The 20,976-nt window shown below is 47.4% G+C and overlaps 9 protein-coding genes across 9 annotated transcripts; 5 read left to right on the top strand and 4 right to left on the bottom strand.

Moving 5' to 3' along the window:
• Nucleotides 1–159: 159 nt before the first annotated feature.
• On the bottom strand, nt 160–1,965 carry EV420DRAFT_1513000 (PUA-like domain-containing protein). Its single transcript, XM_060471697.1, has 12 exons — nt 1,771–1,965; nt 1,383–1,724; nt 1,241–1,324; nt 1,090–1,185; nt 1,020–1,036; nt 930–970; nt 823–867; nt 752–769; nt 625–701; nt 539–572; nt 422–481; nt 160–375 (listed from the first exon to the last, which is right to left on the bottom strand). The coding sequence occupies exons 1-12, from the start codon at nt 1,812–1,814 to the stop codon at nt 253–255; spliced, it is 981 nt and encodes a 326-aa protein (XP_060336196.1). The 5' UTR covers nt 1,815–1,965; the 3' UTR covers nt 160–252.
• Nucleotides 1,966–4,132, bottom strand: EV420DRAFT_1512997 (uncharacterized protein). The gene is made up of 10 exons (XM_060471696.1): nt 3,875–4,132; nt 3,787–3,812; nt 3,567–3,733; nt 3,419–3,511; nt 3,118–3,367; nt 3,006–3,059; nt 2,680–2,957; nt 2,404–2,575; nt 2,250–2,351; nt 1,966–2,188 (listed from the first exon to the last, which is right to left on the bottom strand). Exons 1-10 carry the CDS (start codon nt 3,919–3,921, stop codon nt 2,037–2,039), a joined length of 1,341 nt encoding a protein of 446 aa, XP_060336195.1. The 5' UTR covers nt 3,922–4,132; the 3' UTR covers nt 1,966–2,036.
• Nucleotides 4,133–4,290: 158 nt separating this feature from the next.
• On the bottom strand, nt 4,291–5,562 carry EV420DRAFT_1718469 (protein transporter SEC9; the record flags this gene model as incomplete). Its single annotated transcript, XM_060479730.1, has 3 exons — nt 4,964–5,562; nt 4,365–4,912; nt 4,291–4,308 (listed from the first exon to the last, which is right to left on the bottom strand). Exons 1-3 carry the CDS (start codon nt 5,481–5,483, stop codon nt 4,291–4,293), a joined length of 1,086 nt encoding a protein of 361 aa, XP_060336194.1. The 5' UTR covers nt 5,484–5,562.
• EV420DRAFT_1327358 (U3 small nucleolar ribonucleoprotein complex, subunit Mpp10) lies at nt 5,545–8,067 on the bottom strand. The gene is made up of 5 exons (XM_060468769.1): nt 7,854–8,067; nt 7,026–7,802; nt 6,577–6,978; nt 6,028–6,530; nt 5,545–5,978 (listed from the first exon to the last, which is right to left on the bottom strand). The coding sequence occupies exons 1-5, from the start codon at nt 7,993–7,995 to the stop codon at nt 5,604–5,606; spliced, it is 2,199 nt and encodes a 732-aa protein (XP_060336193.1). The 5' UTR covers nt 7,996–8,067; the 3' UTR covers nt 5,545–5,603.
• Nucleotides 8,068–8,476: 409 nt separating this feature from the next.
• EV420DRAFT_941197 (uncharacterized protein) lies at nt 8,477–9,669 on the top strand. The gene is made up of 6 exons (XM_060484077.1): nt 8,477–8,752; nt 8,804–8,865; nt 8,924–8,992; nt 9,050–9,271; nt 9,323–9,436; nt 9,493–9,669. Exons 1-6 carry the CDS (start codon nt 8,619–8,621, stop codon nt 9,570–9,572), a joined length of 681 nt encoding a protein of 226 aa, XP_060336192.1. The 5' UTR covers nt 8,477–8,618; the 3' UTR covers nt 9,573–9,669.
• Nucleotides 9,670–10,119: 450 nt separating this feature from the next.
• EV420DRAFT_1637301 (polysaccharide lyase family 8 protein) lies at nt 10,120–12,968 on the top strand (the record flags this gene model as incomplete). Its single annotated transcript, XM_060476690.1, has 12 exons — nt 10,120–10,259; nt 10,312–10,424; nt 10,478–10,680; nt 10,733–10,749; nt 10,818–11,096; nt 11,154–11,188; nt 11,240–11,249; nt 11,298–11,452; nt 11,506–11,545; nt 11,595–11,760; nt 11,806–11,889; nt 11,937–12,968. 12 exons carry the CDS (start codon nt 10,120–10,122, stop codon nt 12,966–12,968), a joined length of 2,274 nt encoding a protein of 757 aa, XP_060336191.1.
• A 384-nt stretch (nt 12,969–13,352) lies between these two features.
• EV420DRAFT_1637300 (polysaccharide lyase family 8 protein) lies at nt 13,353–16,336 on the top strand (the record flags this gene model as incomplete). The annotated part of the gene is made up of 12 exons (XM_060476689.1): nt 13,353–13,645; nt 13,698–13,804; nt 13,855–14,063; nt 14,113–14,398; nt 14,452–14,464; nt 14,513–14,547; nt 14,600–14,609; nt 14,667–14,817; nt 14,874–14,917; nt 14,964–15,132; nt 15,189–15,272; nt 15,335–16,336. The coding sequence occupies 12 exons, from the start codon at nt 13,353–13,355 to the stop codon at nt 16,334–16,336; spliced, it is 2,403 nt and encodes an 800-aa protein (XP_060336190.1).
• Nucleotides 16,337–16,754: 418 nt separating this feature from the next.
• Nucleotides 16,755–19,893, top strand: EV420DRAFT_1718442 (polysaccharide lyase family 8 protein; the record flags this gene model as incomplete). The annotated part of the gene is made up of 12 exons (XM_060479729.1): nt 16,755–17,032; nt 17,084–17,190; nt 17,246–17,454; nt 17,505–17,790; nt 17,844–17,856; nt 17,910–17,944; nt 17,997–18,006; nt 18,065–18,215; nt 18,261–18,304; nt 18,357–18,525; nt 18,576–18,659; nt 18,713–19,893. The coding sequence occupies 12 exons, from the start codon at nt 16,755–16,757 to the stop codon at nt 19,718–19,720; spliced, it is 2,394 nt and encodes a 797-aa protein (XP_060336189.1). The 3' UTR covers nt 19,721–19,893.
• A 1-nt stretch (nt 19,894) lies between these two features.
• On the top strand, nt 19,895–20,881 carry EV420DRAFT_941284 (uncharacterized protein). Its single transcript, XM_060484078.1, has 3 exons — nt 19,895–20,539; nt 20,594–20,703; nt 20,757–20,881. Exons 1-3 carry the CDS (start codon nt 20,265–20,267, stop codon nt 20,855–20,857), a joined length of 486 nt encoding a protein of 161 aa, XP_060336188.1. The 5' UTR covers nt 19,895–20,264; the 3' UTR covers nt 20,858–20,881.
• The last annotated feature ends 95 nt before the right edge of the window (nt 20,882–20,976 follow it).

The raw sequence follows: 20,976 nt of genomic DNA, 5'->3' as shown, positions 1-20,976 counted from the left end.
TGTGACGTAGAAATGAAGAAACCGTGCACGTTTAGAGTAGGAAATGCGCGCACAAGGCAGGTCAGAATGTCAGCAGGTAAACTCATTCCCAGAGAAACAAGAGTGAAAATCCGAATTTCTACCGTAGACGCAGTCAGTGCTACGACGGGGATTGAGTGTGTGAGATAAACGAATCAGAATAGCATTAGCAAGAAAGCAAGACAACATATCGATAGATCCTATGACAAATTAGTTCCTTTTGGGGGGCATATTTCAGTCTTCCTCCTCTCCTTCGGGGGACAAAGTCTCTTCAGCACCATCTTCCCGTTTATCGTGGACTTCGACAGAATCCTCGGATGTATCACGACGGGGTAAAGGTGGTTGACCGGGCAAACGCTATACGTACGTTAAGTTTGGTATATATAAGGTATCGAAGTCATACCTTGAATGCGAATTTACAGACAAGGTAACCACCCGCGTTAAGGCCCTTTTCGATCCACGCCTGTGAAATTAGATGGCCTCAATATTATTCAAGAGAGAAATGATGCAGAAATAGTACCTTTTCCACATGATAAAGGCCGTCGTAACGATATCTAATTTCTTGTATGGCAGCATATAACAAGTGAAAATTGGAATAGTACTTGCCCTTCACTCGGTGCATAAGGTGATCGCAGTTTGTATCCGCGAATGACTCGGATGGGTTTTTTGGTTTCGGAGGAACGCTAATACGACGAATTAGGGAAGAGCTAGCATGGTTTAGTAGATTACTTACCTTGAGCGCTTTATTGAACTGCAATGAACGAATGAGATAATAGATAGACCCTAGAGGAATGCCTTACTCACAGTGTTCTCGAAACTCTGATCTGAACTTTGTGCTGCAGTTCGAAGCTGTTGGTAAAATAAATGCTACGGTCAAACCAAAGCCACTCAAATGGCAGTGTTGAACACACATTTTTGGGCTGTGCTGCAGTCCCCTTGAGATCCCTCCCGCCTGAAAAACGTCAGACGAGTTCCTAGGTGACGAAAAAAAAGAATCATACCAGAGCCGGTGTAAGTGCTGCGGAAATTTTAGTTTCGGTAAGCACAAGGCAAAAAGTCAGGGACACTCACAACGCGTAACCAAGGTCCACATCATCGTCATATCCACCACTGAGAGCAACGCTATAGGCGCCGTCCTTAGATGCAGATATACCGCCAACCCAAGGCCTACAATGACAAGGTCATTCATGAAATGTCAAAGTGCTGAAGTAGAAGGACTCACGCGTGAATAGCATCAATGCTACAAGCCTGTCTCGTCTCCCACCACGTCCCGACTTCAACTCCTGGGATAGACCCATAGACCTTTCTGTTCGAGTGGACGTGAGCCCAGAATCGCGGTGGTAGTGGATATCTCGGTCACGTACGGATCGTGTTTTCGCCGCGCACCCTCTCCACTACCTAGAGGCCCTTCATTACCCGAAGTCCTAACACCAGCACGAAACGCAATCGGCATGGGACTTTCTCCCGTTTTCTCGGATTTGTAGTCCACCGCTTTGCCTCTGTTACGTGCACTGCGACGGACGCCAGTCTCAGATGAAGACACGTCGGTTTTATCTTCAACTCTAGCGGCTTTGTTGGGATTCTCATCATCGCTAGCTGGCGGAGGAGCCTTGCGTTTTTTCGGCGCGGTTTTGGGCTTTCGTTTCGTTTCTGTTGGCTCAAATATCGGCGTATCCAGTCCCAGAGATTTCAGAAGCTCTCGATTCCTGTTATACATCAGTCACTGGAACAAATATAGTGGATACTACAGACCTTTCAATGTTAGCATTGCGCTGTGCCTCGTACGCTGAAATCATTTGAGGAGAAAGAACGAGCACGGAAGCAAAAACAGTTGTGACGCCGACAAAGGCATGCACGTGGTAAATCTCGTGTTTGTGACGATCGCGCGGCTTGTCACGTCATTTCCTCGACCCTTCTCTCAGTCTCTGTAATCCACAACAGAAGCTTTCTCGGATATAGACAATAATGTATCTCCCACAGAAATACAGTTTGACAAGGATTTTATTAACTATAACAAATTAGGAATCATGAGGATGGCTGGAGCCTGAAGAGCTGTAATCAATATCTGACATTGTACCAATGCCATTCTGGGACAAAGTATCATCAGCTGGATCCACCACGCTCGAAGGAGCAGAGGGCTTTGATGATTTAGGTTTTGAATGCATGTTCTCTGTGGGAAAAATTATATATTGAGTGGAGGTTTCTTTGACTGGCAAAGGAAACGAGCTTACTTCCGACAAATTTGCATTTGCCTTCTTTGAACAAAGAACAGGTGTTTCCACGGGGACAAAAGTGACCAGAGATACAGTCGTCTCCCGAAGGGCATACTTTCCCTGTTTAAATCAATACAAAAGAACAGGCGGCGATGAAACATGACCGCCATACCTTTGTTCAAAATTGCACAAGGAAACTTCTTGGAATTCTCTCGCATCTCAATGAGATTCTTCTGAGTTAAGGTGTAATCGTGCCCGAAAGTACACTTAGGACCATGCCTGCAGGTGCCTAAGTAGTAAAACGTACACGGCGGCGGTTTATCTACAGAAAGAAAGGTCACAATCTGGAAGGTAATATTTGGAGACACCACACACGTTTGTTAATTGGCTGTTCAGAGAAGATTTACATCAGATGATGCATTGCTTGGAGGGGATTAAGTATCCATACCAGATTTGGGTTGAGGTATTTTGGTGGTCCTGTTGCCTTTGCCCCGTTGGTTTTTGACTCGGGCGCGCTGACATACCCGACAGGCTTTTGCGAACCATGCCTGACGTGACCTGGAAGTTTTGTTGATCTAAAAACACCGCCTACTTCCACAACAGGGAGCTGCAGGTGTTTCAGTTCTACGGCTAGCTCTTTGTAGCCTCTAAGGAGAACAATTTTGCCGAGAAGACCCTCATTTTGCAGTGAAGTTAAAGTCGAGGTGTAGCCATTGTCATGGGCTCCTTCATGTAATGTCAGAATGACACGATACGGATGAGGGAATATCTTACCGCCAAAATATATTAGGAATGTTTGTGGAAAGCGAGTGAAGAGACGCAAGTGCTCTGATAAATAGTGACTGTAAGCGCCCCAACTGACGACGAGTCAAATCGTGAGACTAACCTTTTATTTTTGTGTCCGCTGCTTCTTTTCCGGTGCCCACGTCAATTATCGAAAACAAAGGAGCCGCCTGGTTAAATCCCAGGAAAAATGCTTCAAATTGCTCTGATGTGCAAACGTCGTTGGCGACTAATGTATCGGATAGGCCTTGCTTGTTACAGTATACGGTGAGCCACACTCTGGAGCGGGCAGATATACGTGCATCAACGGCCGCTGTATAATCAGTTAGACCTTTCGTGAGCATCATAGCCGCCTTAGAAACCAGGGAATGAGTAACGCAAAAGCACGAAGAGAGTGACCATACGTTTCGTCCTCCGGCCTGTCCTTGACGAAGCAGTTCTTCGGAAAAAATATTTCCGTCACCATCCACGAGCGCAAGGATTAAAGGATTATCTTCCTATATCACCACCGGATCAATGAAGAGAGTTCAAGCCGCTAGGGGATGAACGAACCTTTAATGATTCAGTCATCTGTCGTAAGTGGACCACCTCCTTCTGCAGCAAGTTTGTTTGATTTTCTGCATTGATATATCCCTGCTTCCAAACAGCCACTTCTCTTTCAAGCTCTTGAACCCGACCGTGCAGTTGTTCATTTTCGAGGACTGTTTCGCCGAATAGTTCTAGCGTACGAAAGCCTTGAGCCACCAAAATTAGAGGTGAAAGCTTCAATTACCGGTCTGTTGAGAGATTAAAGATTGCCTGGTGTGACAGTGAGCCGGATCAAAGGGAAGAGAAGGACAGTGGAATCGTATATACCAGACATAAGAGGACCGTCATTGTGCCCGTCGGTTGCCAGTGGACGATCCATTCGTTATGATAAATAGAATGCGTTTCTATAGTCTATTACAGAGGGAATGCTGTGAAAACAGTAATCCTCCTTGCAGAAGTCGAGGACCATGAAAAGGAGGTGACGAGTGTACCCAGAGGTCGTCAGTAATGAGACATGATGCGTGTACAGGTCAAAGTGCCGTAGCCCTGTGCCCGCCGGACTTTGCGGTAATTAGCCGACTGAAAGCTCAAAAGACAAAGAGTTCCTCCTCAGTAGACTTTGAAAGAATCCAGGTGAAAATGTTATTGATAATTGATATTCAAGAGATATAGTTCCGAGCCCATGATTATTGGAAAAAAAAAAAAAACCAAGGAAGAAGAAAGTGAATCTATTTGTACGCTGGTTGTTCTACCTGATTTTCTTAAGCTGTTAGAATACATTTAGTCAGTCAAGTACAGCAGCAGAAAACAGAAAACACATACGCGTTCAGTATTTCTAAAGATTCTGCTGTCCAACCCAACAGTCTTGCCCTCAATGACTTCAATCCGTTTGTTCTGGCTATCCAACTCCTGACCCATGGCCGTACCCAGCGCCTTCAATCGCTTCGTCATGTCGCCTATCTCATTCAAATTGTCGTCGAGCTCATCCTCAAGCTCATCGTCAGAGGCAGTAGCTTCGAACTGGAACCGCTTCCTCTGCTCTTTCCTTACTGACAACTCTGAAGCCGTTTTGATTCGTCCTGGACCAGTCAGTCCCTCTTCATCATCATGACGTCCATATGTCTGCGCGCGACCAATCCGATTCTGGCTCTCACGAATGTCCATCATAGCTTTCTCCCTTTCCTCCCGCTCTTCTTCATAACGACCCTGGATTTTAGCCTCCTGAGCGGCTCGCTTCGCGTCCTTGTTGAAAGTAATAGCAGGTCGGAATATAGAGCGGTTAAGTTTCTTAAGCTCGTCAGTCTTATCATCAGCACGAATCGAATGACCCTTTGAAACATCTAAATGACGCTCCGTGTTGGCAAGTTTCTCTATCAGTAATATTAGTAGACGTAATAAGCATCACTGTGATAAATACGCACCAGACTGATCACCCAACCTGGACAAGGTACTACGACCGGTTTCCTCAGCCTCGCGGGCCATGCGAAGGGCATTTCGAGTAGAGTTTACACTCTCCTGCTTCGTGAACCTCGTTTGCTGTTTGATTCCCTCTACGTCTTCATCGTTCTCCTCGCCCGGGGCCGGCTCCCTGATCTGGGGACCATCAAAGAAACGCCCGGAACCAGCCTTTTGAGGGTTGTAGCCTGAGAAAAGTTCGTTACGATCCTTGTCTAGTTCAGCACTGCCACGTGAATAGATGTCCCCAACCCCGTTACTCCTGTTATACTTATCACGAGGCTCATAGTCATTCATTGGTGTTGGTACTGGTGGCGGATAAGAAGTAACTTTGTTGGATGGTGTATTGTATGGGTCGCCATCACGACTTGGAACGTAGGTACTTGCGTTGGAACGGTATGACGGGCATGGCGAGGTGCTGTTGGGAGAAGGTGACTCGACGGGTGGAATGCGGGGTTTGTCTTTGCGCCGAGAAAAGAACGACATGCGTATTCCCTTGTATGTTCACTGGTGGTAATCGTTGATGCTTGTCGTGATGGTGGGAAAAACTGCAGTGTGGTTGCGATCAAGCCACTAAATTATATTCAGGGTCACGTGGGTCTACAATCATTTCGACTTCCTCGAATCTTTTCTCTGAAGGATATCCTTCCTCTGCTTCCCAACGACAGTAACGCCCTTGCCGCTCTTTACTGCCATCTCTAATGCATCCTTCTTTTGCGACTTGACACTCCCCTTGGTCCTGGCGTATTTATCCACCGCAGTGTTCAGTTGGTCTCTTCTCTTTTTCCTGGCTTTTCGTTCTTTTGCTCTGAGCGCCTGCTTTTCACTGGGTGTCATTTCGCTTCGAGAGCGAAGATCAGACGGGGAGGGGGCGAATACTTCCTCAGGCGCAAGCATCGTTGCTGTAGATTCGGTGGTAGGCAGAGCAGATTCCAAAGACGTAGTTGCTATATTTGATATGGAAGATATCGTAGCTTTGGCCTGTTGAAAATATTAAGCATGTCGATGACGAAGAAAGAAACCACCTTACTTGTTTGGGAGTAAAGTGGGCGTTGCAGAGAGCGTCTAGCTTTGCACAAATGTTATCCCACAATTTTTCAATATCATCGTGCTCCTTCTTCAGTTTACCATCACGATCATCCACAGGACCTCCAGTCTGCGCTGCAACAAATTCATTTTCGTAAATTTGAGCAAGGGAGTCGGCCGATTTTGTATCCTTGAGCTCGAAAAATCTTGATGGCAGAAAGGGCTTGTCATCTAAAGGTCGTATCCTGACAACGTCGTCAAAGTTGTTGTCCATGATTCGCGCCTTGATTCTCTCTTCAAGCTCTTGTACCACCTCTTCGGTGATGACAGGTAACGCCTTCATGACACGTTCGAACTCCAGGTCCTCTTCCAGTAGTGAATTTTGGGGACGAGACCGGGAATGAGCTTCGCCCATAAGTACCCAGTCCTTTTGACCAACGTTCTCCTCCTCCAGTGCCACAATCTGCTCTTTCAGCGCAGCCATACGCTTTTCGTGCTGGGATTGATCTAATTCCGACGTTAATACAGCACGCAGTCATAGTAATTTTCGTACCTCGCTCCGGTTCTTCGTCTTCTTCTGCGAATAAATCATCCTTTAATCGATCGATGGCATCTCCACCACTGTGCTCGGATGTTCCGTCTTCTGTATCCATATCTTCATCTCCATCTTCCTCATCCTTATCCTCATTACTGTCATCCAAAACACCTTCACCCTCATCTTCATCGTATTGCAACGCTTCCATCAGTCCGTCGTCTTCGTCGTCTTCATCTTCGTCCTCGTCTTCATCTTCGCCGGCGTTGAACATGAGAGACAGCGGTAAGTTTTTCCCCTTTGCTTTGATTTTCTTGACCCTAACCTCGTCGTGGAAGCGCACGCCATCTTTCCGTGTCTCTCCCTTCTGACGTTTAGAAGCTCCAGATCGAGGTGGGGCGAAGAAATCCTTGTAGAAGGGCTCTAAAAAACAATTAATCATAGCATCCGTGTGTACATATAGGACATACCGGCGCTGTCCTCGAGGTCCTCTTCATCGAAGTTTTCAACGTCAACTGGAGCGAACAGGTCCACAAACTCTTCGTCTGAGCTCTCCCCATCTGCGTCAAGATTTCCACGAGATACTGAACGTGCTTCCGAGCGTTCGGTTTGGGAGTTGAAGGACTTTAGATTGAAAAAGTCGTCGTCGAGTTCTGAATGTTCAGGTCTCGACTTCTTTGCGCTCTTTTTCGCCTTTCTTCTTCGAGGTGATTGCTGGGAGTCGGAGAAATCTTCCGCGGAAGAATCTTCTTCGGAGGAAGGGTCTTTTAGCGTCATGACACCTTCTTCATGCGGCTCTTCCTCCGAGCTCTCCTCCTCCTCTTCCTCTTCTTCTTCAGAACTGCTTTCACTAAGGGCCCCTTCATCAGACTCTCCCAGATCCTCGTCAAGGTCATCGAAGTCGAAGCCTTCAACATCCTCACCATTTCTGAGGGCTTCTAAAACCTTCTGCATTGTTTCATCCTTATCCTCGTCCTCCGAATCTTCGTCTGGATGGATGGCCTGTTCAAGGACTGTGGTGACCCTACTAGCTCTGAGGTCCAATTGAGCCCATATTTGTTCCTCGTCCATGCCATCCGTGAACAAAGACGTCAAGGGGGTCATTTCGAATGTAGGCACGGTCCGTGGCGGACTAGGGCTGCGTTTTCGTTTCTTACTCTGCGATCGCGTTTGAGGTGCTTCAGATGGACTGAGGGTTTGGAGAAGAGAATTTATGTGTGGTGCAGACACATTTTCACATTTCAATGCTTCATACGAGTGTCAGAACTGAAAATTGGAGCCATATACGAGAAACCCACATAGGTCGAATATGTACTGCGTTGCTGCAAGAGCTGCCAATTGGATATCCTGACTACCCCTTGCATAGTTTTCCGGTTGATTGTCGACTAAATCTGAGAGTCTTTGAATGGCAGGTATAATGGCATCTTCGACCTCTGTCATTGTGAAAGGGAAGGAGAGTAGTCCAGAATGACAAAAAAATGTTTGGCGCTGATTGCCGTCGGCATCTCTCTTTCTCATCACCACCACCGAAAAAAATGCGTAATATTCTCTTGCTCGCTCCTTCCTTGGCTGCAGGCACTCTTCGCGCCCATTTCTGATGGCGGTGAACTGTTGAATACGGCATGTACAGCAAAAAAAAAAAGTACAATAGAGCATCGCTCCAAGCGTTGTCAAAAAGCACATGGGCCCTGTTCTACCGATTCGTCACTTGGCCGCATTTGGGATCTCTTGTTCTAGGACCGACGACGCGTCAAGGGTCTGTGCGACGTGTAATGTAGATCTCGGACTGAACAAAAGCAGCACAAGAGTGAACAATAGCATTATGTAAGCATCGCCCTCGATACGCTTGCTCATTGTTCACTTCTCGGTCCTATTCTTCCCATTTTGATCCCGGCTGGAATGGACGGTGCGCGTATAAAGTACACGACGGTTCGGCCTAAAGTCTTTATCGCTTGACTGCGTCTTGCCTATTCTCCTTTTCCTGTCTTCAAGCCGCAAGTCGCGCTTTGCATTCTTTACGATAAACGTTTTCTACACGACCTCTCTCACTTTTCATTCCAATCATGATTGCCGGTCTATCCAAAGCCGTGGTTTTATACCTTACGCCGCTGCTTGCTTTGACTTCTCTTATCCTCTCTTACTTGGCATTCTTGGCTCCGAGTCTTTTGCTTGAGGACAGGGTTGCACTGTTCACTATGTTAGCGGCTTCATTCGTATCTTTTCTGTTTACTAAAAATCTATCTTTTAGTACCCCATCCTCGAATTCTTCAGATGGAACTGATGGAGCAAGTCTTTTCTTGGGACTGCTCGGTATGGTTTTTTCTCTTTATGACGCGCATTAGTGTTAATCTCCTTTCCCTTTTTCCAGGATCGTGCTCTCGACCGACGAACGACGCTGCGATCAATTGTACCGTTGCTGCCCTCAGGCCGACATACGGTATGCCGATTATCTCGTAAACATGCCTGCTATGCTCAACTGTCCGTGCCTTCGCAGACTTTTCTGATCTACCGGCCGATGTGCCTCAGATCCTTATATCTTCTCCGCCCAGTGCAGGGGCTTTCGTTGCTGTTTCACTGGGCTTTTCTTCCGTCTTCTTCCTCGTTTACACTGTGGCGTCTTTCCGACACAAAATGGGAGAGAAAATGGCTGCTACCATGGACAAGCCCCTTATTCAGAGGCTAACTGCCTGGATGGGCTTCATAGGATTCTTCATCGGTGAGTAGAGCTCTATGGCCCGTTCCCAGAGATTGATCCGCTTCTGTCTAGGATTCACTACGCACATGGTCGTCAGAATGTGGTTTGACAAGACGGTCAGCGATTTTAACGGCAGCGTCGCCGCAGGCGTCAATGCCGTGGCCAGCATTGGTAACGCCTTCACCAGTGAGTATTCTGTCCCGTTCCATCCCGTGAATGATGGACTAACTCGTTCTTTCTAGTGGTCTGGGTAGCTAATGCCTTTTTGGCTGTGCCTGTTACTGTATCCCTTTCAAAGTTGCACGTCAAGGCTTCCAAGTGATCCAACTCCGCGATTTTTTACATCCACTCTTTATTAACGACCTTACGAACTCTTGGGACTTTGGACACTTTTGGACACTAACACTTACAGTGTATCGATATCTCTCACATACTCGTACAATTCTCATATAATACTAGACGTATATATCTGTCTAACTTTTGCATTTCGTTAGAGATCCCTTCAATCTGGCATCTATGGCAGTCCTCGGTTCGAAAGCTTCTGAGTACGGCAAATTGCATGGTCCCAAGGCCACCGATTTTTTTTCGGTTGATTCAATAAGTCCGATGATCTACCTTGATCTTGATCATCACCACGAGCGTGTGGTCGCGAGAACCATGATGGACGCTAATCTAACCAAGATACTCATAAAACGCTTGATACAGTCCAAGCACCAACGTCTCTTTCTTTATCACTTTTCGTGCTCTCCTTAGGAACCGTTACGTTCGTTTCAGTCGTACACCACAACATCTGTGACTTCCCAGAATGTAGGACTCTGACTTCGTTTCTATTTGAACGAGACGTGACGGTCTGGTGCGAACAGCTAGCTATGTTTCGTGTCCTCTTATTCGCCGTTTTTTCTACGTGTCTTTTTCTTCCAGGTTTCGGAGCTGACATCGATGTTGTTCGCCAACGGCGATATTCAGGTATTGTTGGTGCCTCTACGGGAGCTTCGTCTATCCCTAAATGGTATTCATTCTACCTTTGGGTGGTAAAGCCGCGATTCTAACTTGATTGGTAGGTTATCATCCTTGGGTGAGAATGGGAAATGGCCGGATGACGAAATTAACTACACCGCTGGATGCGACGCCCAAAGAGGGAGTTGGCCTGCACAGCAGCATTGGAGGCGTATTGGTAAGTTTATTGATTTTCATAGATTCGGAATACCGGTCTGACTCTGAAATCAGATACGTTCGCTGCTGCATATCACGGTGGCTTCAAGAATGCACTTCAGTATGCCGGTGATCCCGATCTCAGAGCCTCCATCACTCTGGCAATGAATTATTGGTTCTCCAATGACTTTGACAACATTGCGTGTCTGGACGCTGGCGGTACCGATGCTTGTCCCTGCGGCACGCCTGGCTTCTGGAACACTAATTGGGCTTCTAACGTCTGATTTTCACATTTTCTGGCCCCTTCTGGCTCACTGAACGCTCCTATAGGTCATTACGGTTCCCCCGTTAGTTAGGTATCCGCCTGTCATCTTCAAATTTGACTATTGCAGCGGCTAAGTTGACCCATTTTTAGCTCAGCGTGCCTCTTATTGGACACCAGTCTCTCAGACGATGAATTGGCTGGCTGTCTACATATAATTCAAAGGGCCTATAACACGTTTCAAACCGGTATTATAGGCGTTAGTAGCATCACTGGCTCCAATCTCCTTGATATCGCTGGTATCGGGCTCGATTTGGGGCTGCTGACAAGCAACGAAACCATACTCACGGATGCCTATGATAGAGCTCATGGGGAGTTGTCCATCAAGACAGCAGTTAGTGCAGACGGCATCAGGCCGGATGGCTCGTTCGGGTAGGCTGATGGCTCTCCAATGACTATATTCATGCGTACTTACAAAACTGTTTTTAGCCAGCACAATGGTTTGCTGTATAACGGAGATTATGGTATGTGATCAGTTTGCCTTAAGGGACTCGTGCCTAGTATTTTCGCAACAGGGAAAGATTAGTAAGTCACTCATCTGGGCGTGGCAAAGACAAACTCACATAGTGGCAGCGCGAATGATGTCTTCAACCTCGAAATTTCGTCTGCAAATACGCAATGGGCAGCGCCAGATGAGGGTCAGAATGCGTTTGCCACGCTGCTAACTGCAAACCTGTGGATGATATTCCGTAACGTCGTCACAGGCGTTTTGCACTGGGACTATGCAAGTTTTTATCGTACTTAATGCCAGTCACCGCCGTCTCACACAATCTTCAGTCAGTCATCGGTCGAGTCATAAGTCTTCCTGTTGCCGATAACCAGTAAGTCTTACAATATATTGTGAGTGGCTAGTACCGAAGTTTCTACTAGAGCAACGGCTAGCCTCAAAACAAATCTGACACAGATCAGAGTTCTTGGGGAGTTATGGAACTCGAGCGACATTACGCGTGTCTACGAAGTCCTTGAGGGCACCTCGAAGGATGCTAACATCGGTGCCGTCGTCGGCAATCGCATGTTCTATACTAACGATTACATGGTATGTTCTCCCTAGTTGACATCGTGCATAGTCTCAACCATTCAGGTACAACGCGGCTCTGGATACGTGACAACGTTAAAAATGTTCTCCAAGCGCACTTTGAATTCTGAATGTGTCAACTCCCAGAATGTGAGTTTGCATTGATTGGATCTGTCTTCTCAAACTGATCTCTATAGCCTTATGGTTTCCATCTCTCTGATGGTACAGTGTACACCTACTTGACCGGCAATGACTATGAGGACATATTCGCCGCCTGGGATTGGAATCTTATCCCGGGCATAACAGTCGACTACAACGCCACCGTACTTGACTGTGACGAATCTAGGATAAGCGGGGTTGAATCCTTTGTTGGTGGTGCATCCAACCAGAACATCGGTGTTGCTGCTATGCGTTATGAGAACCCCATAACCAAATCACTTCAATGGCAGAAGTCGTGGTTCTTCTTGCCCAATGATGTCCAATATGTCATGGTTGCTAACATTGCTTCAACTACCTCGGCACCAGTATTTTCAGTCTTGGACCAGCGAAGGCACCTCAGCAACGTGATGATATCCGGGTCAACCGTGACAGAAAGCGGGAACTTTTCTTCCGTTGAATCCCTATGGCACGGCGGTATTGGATACACCTTCAATGCGTCCAATTCGGCTGTTTCTTTGTCAGTGCAGCTTGGAAATAAGACTGGTTCTTGGGAATCCATTGGCACATCGGACGAGGGAGATATATCAGTCGACCTTTTCTCCGCCTGGCTCAGTCACGATGACACGTCGGTCCCTGTATCCTACGCCGTTTACCCAGCAACTTCGTCATACGATTTGTTTGTATCGAAGTCGCAGGAATCCGACATCATACCGGTACGCAACGATGGTTCGGTGTCAGCTGTTCTCGACGTTGCTGATAATATTGCTATGATCATTTTTTGGGACGTTGACGGAGGTTCTGTCACCATAACCCTTCCAACTCCTGACGCCGCACCTATAACCGTCCACTCCACGGGAAACAGCGCTGTTATTCTCGACCTCGATGAATGGAAAGTCATGCTTTCTGATCCATCACAGACTCTGGCAAATATTGCATTGACAGTCTCTCTTGGATCAGGAACACCTCCGCCGGGGTGGACAGACGCATCGACTACCAAGTCAGCCTATTTTGATCTTCCTTCAGACGGGTTTTGGGGACAGAGCGTTACACAGGACCTGATAACTGATTGAGGGTGTCAGGGGTCCTAATGCAATTATGTACCGTATTTAGTATCAGGGTCCGTGTCATGTTCTCCTCGTGCTACATAGACCTGTAACCGGTCGTCTTCCATATATAGGAGCAAGCTCACGATTACATGTCTACGTGCTACAATGGCCCAATGCTTCATTTATGGCTGTCTTTGCTAACACCACTAGTCCTGAGTCACTCAGTAGCGGTCTTAATGCGGATGCTAGAAGATGGCGCGTCGGTTGATGTCGTTAACGTTGACTTTCAGGTCAGAAGACACAAATAGAAGCAACGCGTCCAAAATGATCATGCAAATCTTGTTTGCACGCATCTTTCGTCTTGACCGGCTCCTGCTGTGAGCTGGCGTTCGACACTCGTTTTCTATTATGCGCTTTTCTCTGACTTTTGCGTCCTTACTCTCCTCGGTGTTTGTCTGCACGGCCGCTGCCGCAGATGCCATCTCTCAAGCTGCACTGGCATCTTCAGTCTCAGCATCGATGACTTCTGCAGTCACGATATCCAATACTCAAGCTACCGAGACTTTACCACTGACTACCAGCACCGCGAGTTCGTCCCAGCCCACTGCTACCGGCGTCCAAGACATCAATCTCATTCGGGAGCGCCGTTTGACATCGATTATATCCGGGCTCTCGGGCTCTAGCGATGGAATTGCAGGCTGGTAAGTCTTTTGGCACATTGGCAGACCTCACCGCATGTCACCATGATCCTAGGCTTGCTTCTCTCGACTCTGACGGTAAATGGCCCGATGTGAACTATGCCACAGGATGTGCTGCCCAGCGCGCCAACTGGCCGGCCAGAGATCACTGGGCCCGATTGAGTAAGTCTGCATCCTTCCACCCGTTGTCGTACTCACTTCCATCTTCACAGTTACTATGGCTGGCGCTTGGCATGGTGGACTTCCCGGTGTCAGCGAGTACGTCAAAGATGCCAGCCTCGAATCCGCCATCCTTCTTGGGATGAGATGGTGGTTCGATCGCGATTTCACCAACCCTGCATGCTTGGACAATGGTGGCAGTGCAAGTTGCCCGTGCAACTCCACAGAGACCCTACTTTGGAATACGAATTGGTACAGTAATGTGGGTAGTAACCCGGTAACATACATGTCTATTGCTCAATATCTCGCAGGTCATCGGAGTACCGCAGTTGGTGGTGGACGTGTGTCTCATTATGGGAACAGATGTTCTTACTGATGCAGATGAGAGCCACTGTATGCTCATGTCGACTCGTTCATACGGTGCTTTCGCTCGACATGCGAGCTACATGACTGGAGCCAATATCCTGGATGTAGCCAAGATCGGAATAGACGCAGGGCTTTTGTCTTCGAATGAGTCTTTTGTCGCCGATGCTTATAGTAAAATTCACCAAGAACTTTCCATCAAAGACGGTATCATGGTAGATGGCATTAGGTCTGGTGTGTTCAATATTCTCATATTTACTAAACATGTGTTGATCTTTCTTTTGTAGACGGTAGTTTTGGGTATGTTCAGAACAAAACCTATCGAGCGCATGCTAAAATCTGCAATAGTCAGCACGGGGGCTTGCTCTATAACGGAAATTATGGTCAGTCATCATATATATGAGACTTTCACCCTAATGTATTTTGGGATTTTAGGCACTGTCTAGTATGATTATGTTGCGACCTGCATTGGAGTTTAGTCATTTACACGATCACGTTCTAGCTCCAACGATGTTATGGACCTTGAACTTGCAGCAGCAGGAACCCAATTTTCGGCGAGTTCTGCTTCCAGGACCGCCTTAGCCAATCTTTTTGATGGGGACAAATGGATGATTGTTTACAATGCGATTAATGGTGTACTTCACTGGGATTTTGTAGGGTCTTTCAACATTATTCGCGCTGACAACAACTGACAGCTGTTTCTATCAAGTCTGTTCTTCCGAGATTCATCAGCTTTCCTGTCATCGACGGACAGTGCGCTCAACCCTTTTCCCTCCTGGACAATGCTCATGATGAACAGGGCCACTGCTGACATTGGAATGAATTTAACGGCGGTCGAGGAATTGGGTAATGAATGGATGTCAAGTACGCTAACAGATTTTGGAGCCAGTTTAAGCGACTATGATCTAGCACACGCTAATGCTGGAAACCTTATTGGCAACCGTATGTTTTACGCCAACGATTACATGGTACTTGAATTTCCATCTCTCCACCTTGCAAATGCCATGGCTAACCTCGCGGGCAGGTTCATCGTGGTAAAGAGTATGTCACGACTCTTAAGATGTTTTCTTCGAGAACAAAAAACACCGAGTGTACCAATTCGGAAAACGTAAGCTGTGAAATGTTGGTTATGTTGCGTTAAGAAGACTCATCCGTCACACTTTCATCCAGCCATTCGGATTCCACCTTTCAGATGGTGTCCGTTACACATACCTCAATGGCAACGAGTATGAAGACATCGCTGCGGCTTGGGATTGGAACCTCATTCCAGGAATCACTGTTGATTATAACGCAACGGTGTTGAGCTGCTCGAGCAGTCAGTTCACTGGACTACAAGCTTTCGTGGGTGGGGTGTCAGATGGTCAAGCTGGTGTTGCAGTTATGCGGTATCTGAACCCTTCCACGAAGCTGCTGAGCTGGCAGAAGGCCTGGTTCTTCCTCGAAGACGATGTACAGCACGTCATGGTCGCCAATATCTCGTCCAAAAGCAATGCACCAGTCTATTCTGTCCTAGATCAAAAGCGTTACGTCGGACCATTAGTGGTAGACGAGTACGATGAAGCTGGGTCTGTGACAGGGGCTAGATCATTGTGGCATGGAAATGTTGGTTATGTCCTCGATCCACAGGAATCCACATCGATCTCTTTCAGCGTCGAGGAGAAACGCGGTAATTGGTCATCAATTGGCATATCTACTCAGCCTCCTGCGGATGTCACGCTTTTCACGGCGTGGCTACAGCATGATTCTTTGAATTCCTCTTCATCGTATACGGCTTTCCCTGGTACATCCCTTGACGCTTTCCTTTCCAAGAGCCGCCAATTCTCTCTTCAGTCCGCTCAGAACGATGCACAGGTATCAGCAATCTATGACCAGGCCCACGAAACGGTCTTTGCCGTCTTTTGGAACGAAAATGGTGGCTCTACAAAGCTCGATGTTTCTCTTCCCAAATATTCCGAAGCCCGCTCTCTTTCTATCACGGCAAACGGTAACATTGCACTCATTTATGATCAACGAACCGACTTTATTACGGTCTCTGACCCCTCGCAAACGCTTACCGCAGTGGAGATCACCTTCGTTTTTACAAGGGGCGAGAAGGAGACGCAAACGAAAAGCTTGGTAGTGGCTTTTCCGACAGGTGGCTTGGCGGGAAGCAGTGTTTTCCAACGAATCTGACCTTTTTTGCCGTTAGTAAATGATGCTCAATGGATGTTGCAGATAACTTATTAGAGTTCCGCGAGACAGAAATGATTATATGGAATCCTGGCTGGATCGAAAGTTGTGAGTATTTAGAACCAGGACGGAATCTGGGTGATAGGCATGCTTGCTCTGGTTATTGCTTGGATCGGAACTCTACCTTTGGCTGTGATGCAATTGTTCTTGGTCGCCTATATGTTGATTGTTGAACACTGCCTAGGCGATACTGGATAGCTGGCTTAGTCTAGTGTGGCGCGTTGGTTGGGGCCACTCTCTTTGGGGCAAGAAGACACAAACAGAACCAAAATCGAAGCAGCGCGACATTGGATTCCGCTTGCGTTGTCTTTCCTCTTGACCGTCACTACCCACATCCTACATCCTTTGCAAACTAATCTCTATGTGCCTTTCTCTTATCTGTTTGCTGTGCCCGCTACTCGCCTTTGCAGCTACAGATGACTCTCAAGCTGCATTGACATGCTTAGCTCCAACGTCGAGTATAACGCCCTCCGTAATCTCGCCTACTGCTCCCGCCGTAAATAATACTACGAACATATTGGCTACGCGCGCGACTCAATCGACAAGCGCCAAAGACATCAATTTAAATAATATCCTTGAGCGTCGGTTGGAGTCAATTATATCTGAGCTGAGATATTCTAATGGTGATATTGCGCGCTGGTAAGCCTTGACCATCCTACTTCAGTTTACCGTGTATCATCCCAATGATAGGCTTTCTTCCCTCGACTCGAACGGTAAATGGTCCGACATTGATTATGCTACGGGATGTGCTGCACAACGCGCAAACTGGCCAGCTCGCGAACATTGGGAACGTTTGGGTAAGTTGCTGACATTTTTCCGAACCGGAATTTGGTCGTGCTGACTTCCTCTAAGTCATTATGACCGGCGTTTGGCATGGAGGACTGAGTAATGCAAACGAGTACCTTAAAGATGCCAAGCTCAAATCTGCGACTCTGCGTGGTATGAGATGGTGGTCCGACCACGATTTCACCAACCCGGGTTGCTTGTATGACGGTGGTAGTGCAAGCTGTCCATGCAATTCCGCCGAGACCTTTCTTTGGAATCCAAATTGGTTTAGCAATGTAGGAATCGCCTAGCGTAATCTTTTTCCGCGCTGCTGACTTTTCCGCAGGTGATTGGAGTACCGAAACTGGTGGTGGACTCGTGCCTGATTATGGGACGAAAAGAGCTCCCTGAAGACGTTGCGAATCACTGCATGTTCATGGCAACCCGTTCATACGAGGTGTTCGATCGTCCCAAGAACCACATGGCCGGCGCCAATATTCTGGACGTATCGAAGATTGGCATCGATGCAGGACTTTTGTCTTCAAATCAGACTCTTGTTGCTGACGCCTATGGCAGAATCCATCGAGAAGTTGTCATAAAAAACGTCGTCAAGGTCGACGGGATCAAGTCTGGTACGTTGGATGCCATTCCGCTCTTCTTAGGCATATCTGAATCTCCTCCATAGATGGTAGTTTCAAGTACGTTGCACAAGTGACATACAAATCCTCTTGCTTTACGCCATATTTGATAGCCAGCATGATGGCTCACTCTATAATGGCAACTATGGTCGGTTTTTCTTCTATACCAGAGTCTAGTCACCTAATATTATGAGTCTTAGGCAAAGTCTAGTACGATTTTTGCCCTATGACCACTAGAATATACTAATTGATGCGACGTCTTCCATAGTTCAAACGATGTTGTAGAGCTTGAGCTTGCAGCACTAGGGACCCAGGTATCCGCAGGTTCTGAGTCGAAGGTTGCGTTGGCCCGCCTTTTTGAAGGGAGCAGGTGGATGATATTCTACAATTCGGTCACTGGTGTCCTTCATTGGGATTTCGTGAGCTTTTGCATCTTTCGCTAGACAGCGTCTGATAGTGAGCAGTCTGTTCTTCCGAGATTCATTAGCTTCCCTGTCATAGACGGCCAGTGCGCTCATCTTCAAATTTTCAGTTAGGCATATCTCATTTCAACCTACTAGGGCTTCAGCTAACCTTGGAATGAATCTAACGGCGGTCAAGGAGCTGGGTAGCAAATGGACGTCGGGCTCATTGACAGGCTTCGCAACTAGCCTGGAAGTCCGCAACCTAAAGCATGCCAACGCTGGAAACCTCAAGGGCAATCGCATGTTTTATACTAACGATTACATGGTTTGTTCATGACTTGTTCCCCTCTATATCATGGTTAATCTTTACGTCAGGTTCATCGTGGCGAACAGTATGTTTCAACCCTGAGAATGTTCTCTTCGAGGACCAAAAACACGGAGTGTACCAATTCACAAAACGTACGCAATGCATCTTTGGTGGGCATGTCATCAGGGAACTCATTCTGTTTCAGCCATTCGGATTCCATTTGTCAGACGGCGCCCTCTACACGTACCTGAAGGGTAATGAATACGAAGACATTGCCGCAGCTTGGGATTGGAACCTCATTCCAGGAATCACTGTCGATTATGGTGCGACGGCGTTGAACTGCTCGCACAGTCAGTTCCGCGGATTGAGTACCTTCGTGGGCGGTGTATCGGACGGCCGCGCCGGTCTTGCTGCTATGCGATACGTAAACCCAGCCACCAAGTCATTAAGTTGGCAAAAGACTTGGTTCTTCCTTGAGGACGACGTGCAGCATGTTATGATTGCCGACATCTCTTCTTCAACCAACGCGCCAGTCTACTCTGTCCTTGACCAAAAGCGCTACGTCGGCCCTGTAGTCGTGGATGGCCGCGAGACACATGACTTCAACGGAGTAGGCAGATCCAAGTCGTTATGGAATAACAACATTGGATATGTCCTCGATCCCAAAGGACAAGCTTCCATCACTTTCAACGTTGAAGAGAGACGTGGGGATTGGTCGTCGATTGGGATCTCTGCCCAACCTTCTACGAATGTCACACTTTTCTCCGCGCGTCTGCAGCATACTTCCCTGAACACATCCTCCTCGTACACCGCCTTCCCTGGTACAGACCCTAACACCTTCTATTCGAAGAGTCGCCAATTCTCTCTGCAGTCCACTCAGAACGATGCCCAGGTGTCAGCGATCTATGACCAGGCACATGAAACTGTTTTTGTAGTGTTTTGGAACGAGTCCGGTGGCTCTGTGAACCTCAATATTACACACCCGAAATACCCAGATGCGGACAGCCTACTCATTACCGTCAACAGGAACGTTGCGCTCATTTATGATCAACGCGCGAGCAACGTCACAGTCTCCGATCCATCGCAAACACTTGCGACAGTAAACGTTACGTTCGCATTTCTGAAAGGCAGTCGAGAGGCACGAAGCAAGACCTTAGCGATTAACTTTCCGGCGGGTGGCCTGTCAGGTAGCAGCGTTGTCCAACATATCTAAGCTTGTAATCTGAACCTAGACACGTGCTGAGAAACGGATCGAACTTGGCATTGCTCTTCAATGGATACTTGTACGACTTGCGGTTGCTATAAACCTGTTCAGTACGGCGGTTTTCAACGATCACTGGCATGCATGGGTGCAACCAACTTAGAATCGATCATGGAAGGTCTATGCTTATGCTGCACCATGTGCGCAGCACATTCTGCATGTCAATCCTGCCAAGATAAACTTAGTGGCCTCATGATTCGCCAGCTGTAATGACAATAGTCACTCTATATGTCGATCAGTGGCCCAAAGGCCGATGTATTCCTAAATATTTGGTTCGCCAAGTCAGATTTCCACTGTGGTACCTCATGATTCGCCAGCTTGTGCCTACTGAAGTCGCCCTATGCGTCGACCCGAGGCTCCAAGAACCAGTGAGCCTTCTTAAAGACTCGTTCGCTGAGTCGAACGTCTGGCGTTAGTACTCCCTAAAAATTTCAAGTTCTAAAATGTTCTCAATGCGCCTACATGTACTCATGCAATTCTTTTCCATAGAATAACAATGAGGACACCCGCGATATACGCCCTTTACATCTGCCTTCCATTCGCACTTCATATTTCTGCAGAACGTCATTCTGCAAGAGGCCTGAAGAATCAACAACTAACTCCTGCGGTTGAACAATCGTCATTAAGTGACCGAGCTTTGAGCTCCTCCACCTATGTCCCCTCCAGCTCTACCTATGATGTTTCCGATGGCCAGACAGTCGAATTCCTGTATCAGCGCCGCGTCGACTCCATCATATCTCATCTCACTGGCGCTGAGGACATCGCAGAATGGTAAGCCGCATGGTCAGCACACAAGGGCACCGCCATTAATTGACACACCTGCAGGCTTTCCACCTTGAACTATTCTACCGGCCAATGGCCAGATATCAATTATGCGACAGGATGTGCCGCTCAGCGTGCAAACTGGCCCGCAGGAGTACACTGGCAGCGTTTGTGTGAGCTCACTATACCATATTGTAGCCATCTTGAAGATTGACAACATTTTTAGTGGTCATGGCAGGCGCATGGCACGGAGGTTTATCTAATGCCGAGCAGTATGTACAACAAGAAGACATCCTACATGCGATCTCTATCGGAATGGACTGGTGATTTGACCACGATTTCATGAACCCGAATTGTCTAGATGGGGGAGGCGGTTCAGGATGTCCTTGTGGTGACAACGAGACTGAACTTTGGAATACCAATTGGTATGCTAACGTGCGTTTTCT

This window comes from Desarmillaria tabescens (genome assembly GCF_030435595.1).
Source record: "Desarmillaria tabescens strain CCBAS 213 chromosome Unknown EV420scaffold_5, whole genome shotgun sequence".
Lineage (NCBI taxonomy): Eukaryota > Fungi > Basidiomycota > Agaricomycetes > Agaricales > Physalacriaceae > Desarmillaria > Desarmillaria tabescens.
This window is presented reverse-complemented; position numbering and strand designations above follow the sequence as displayed.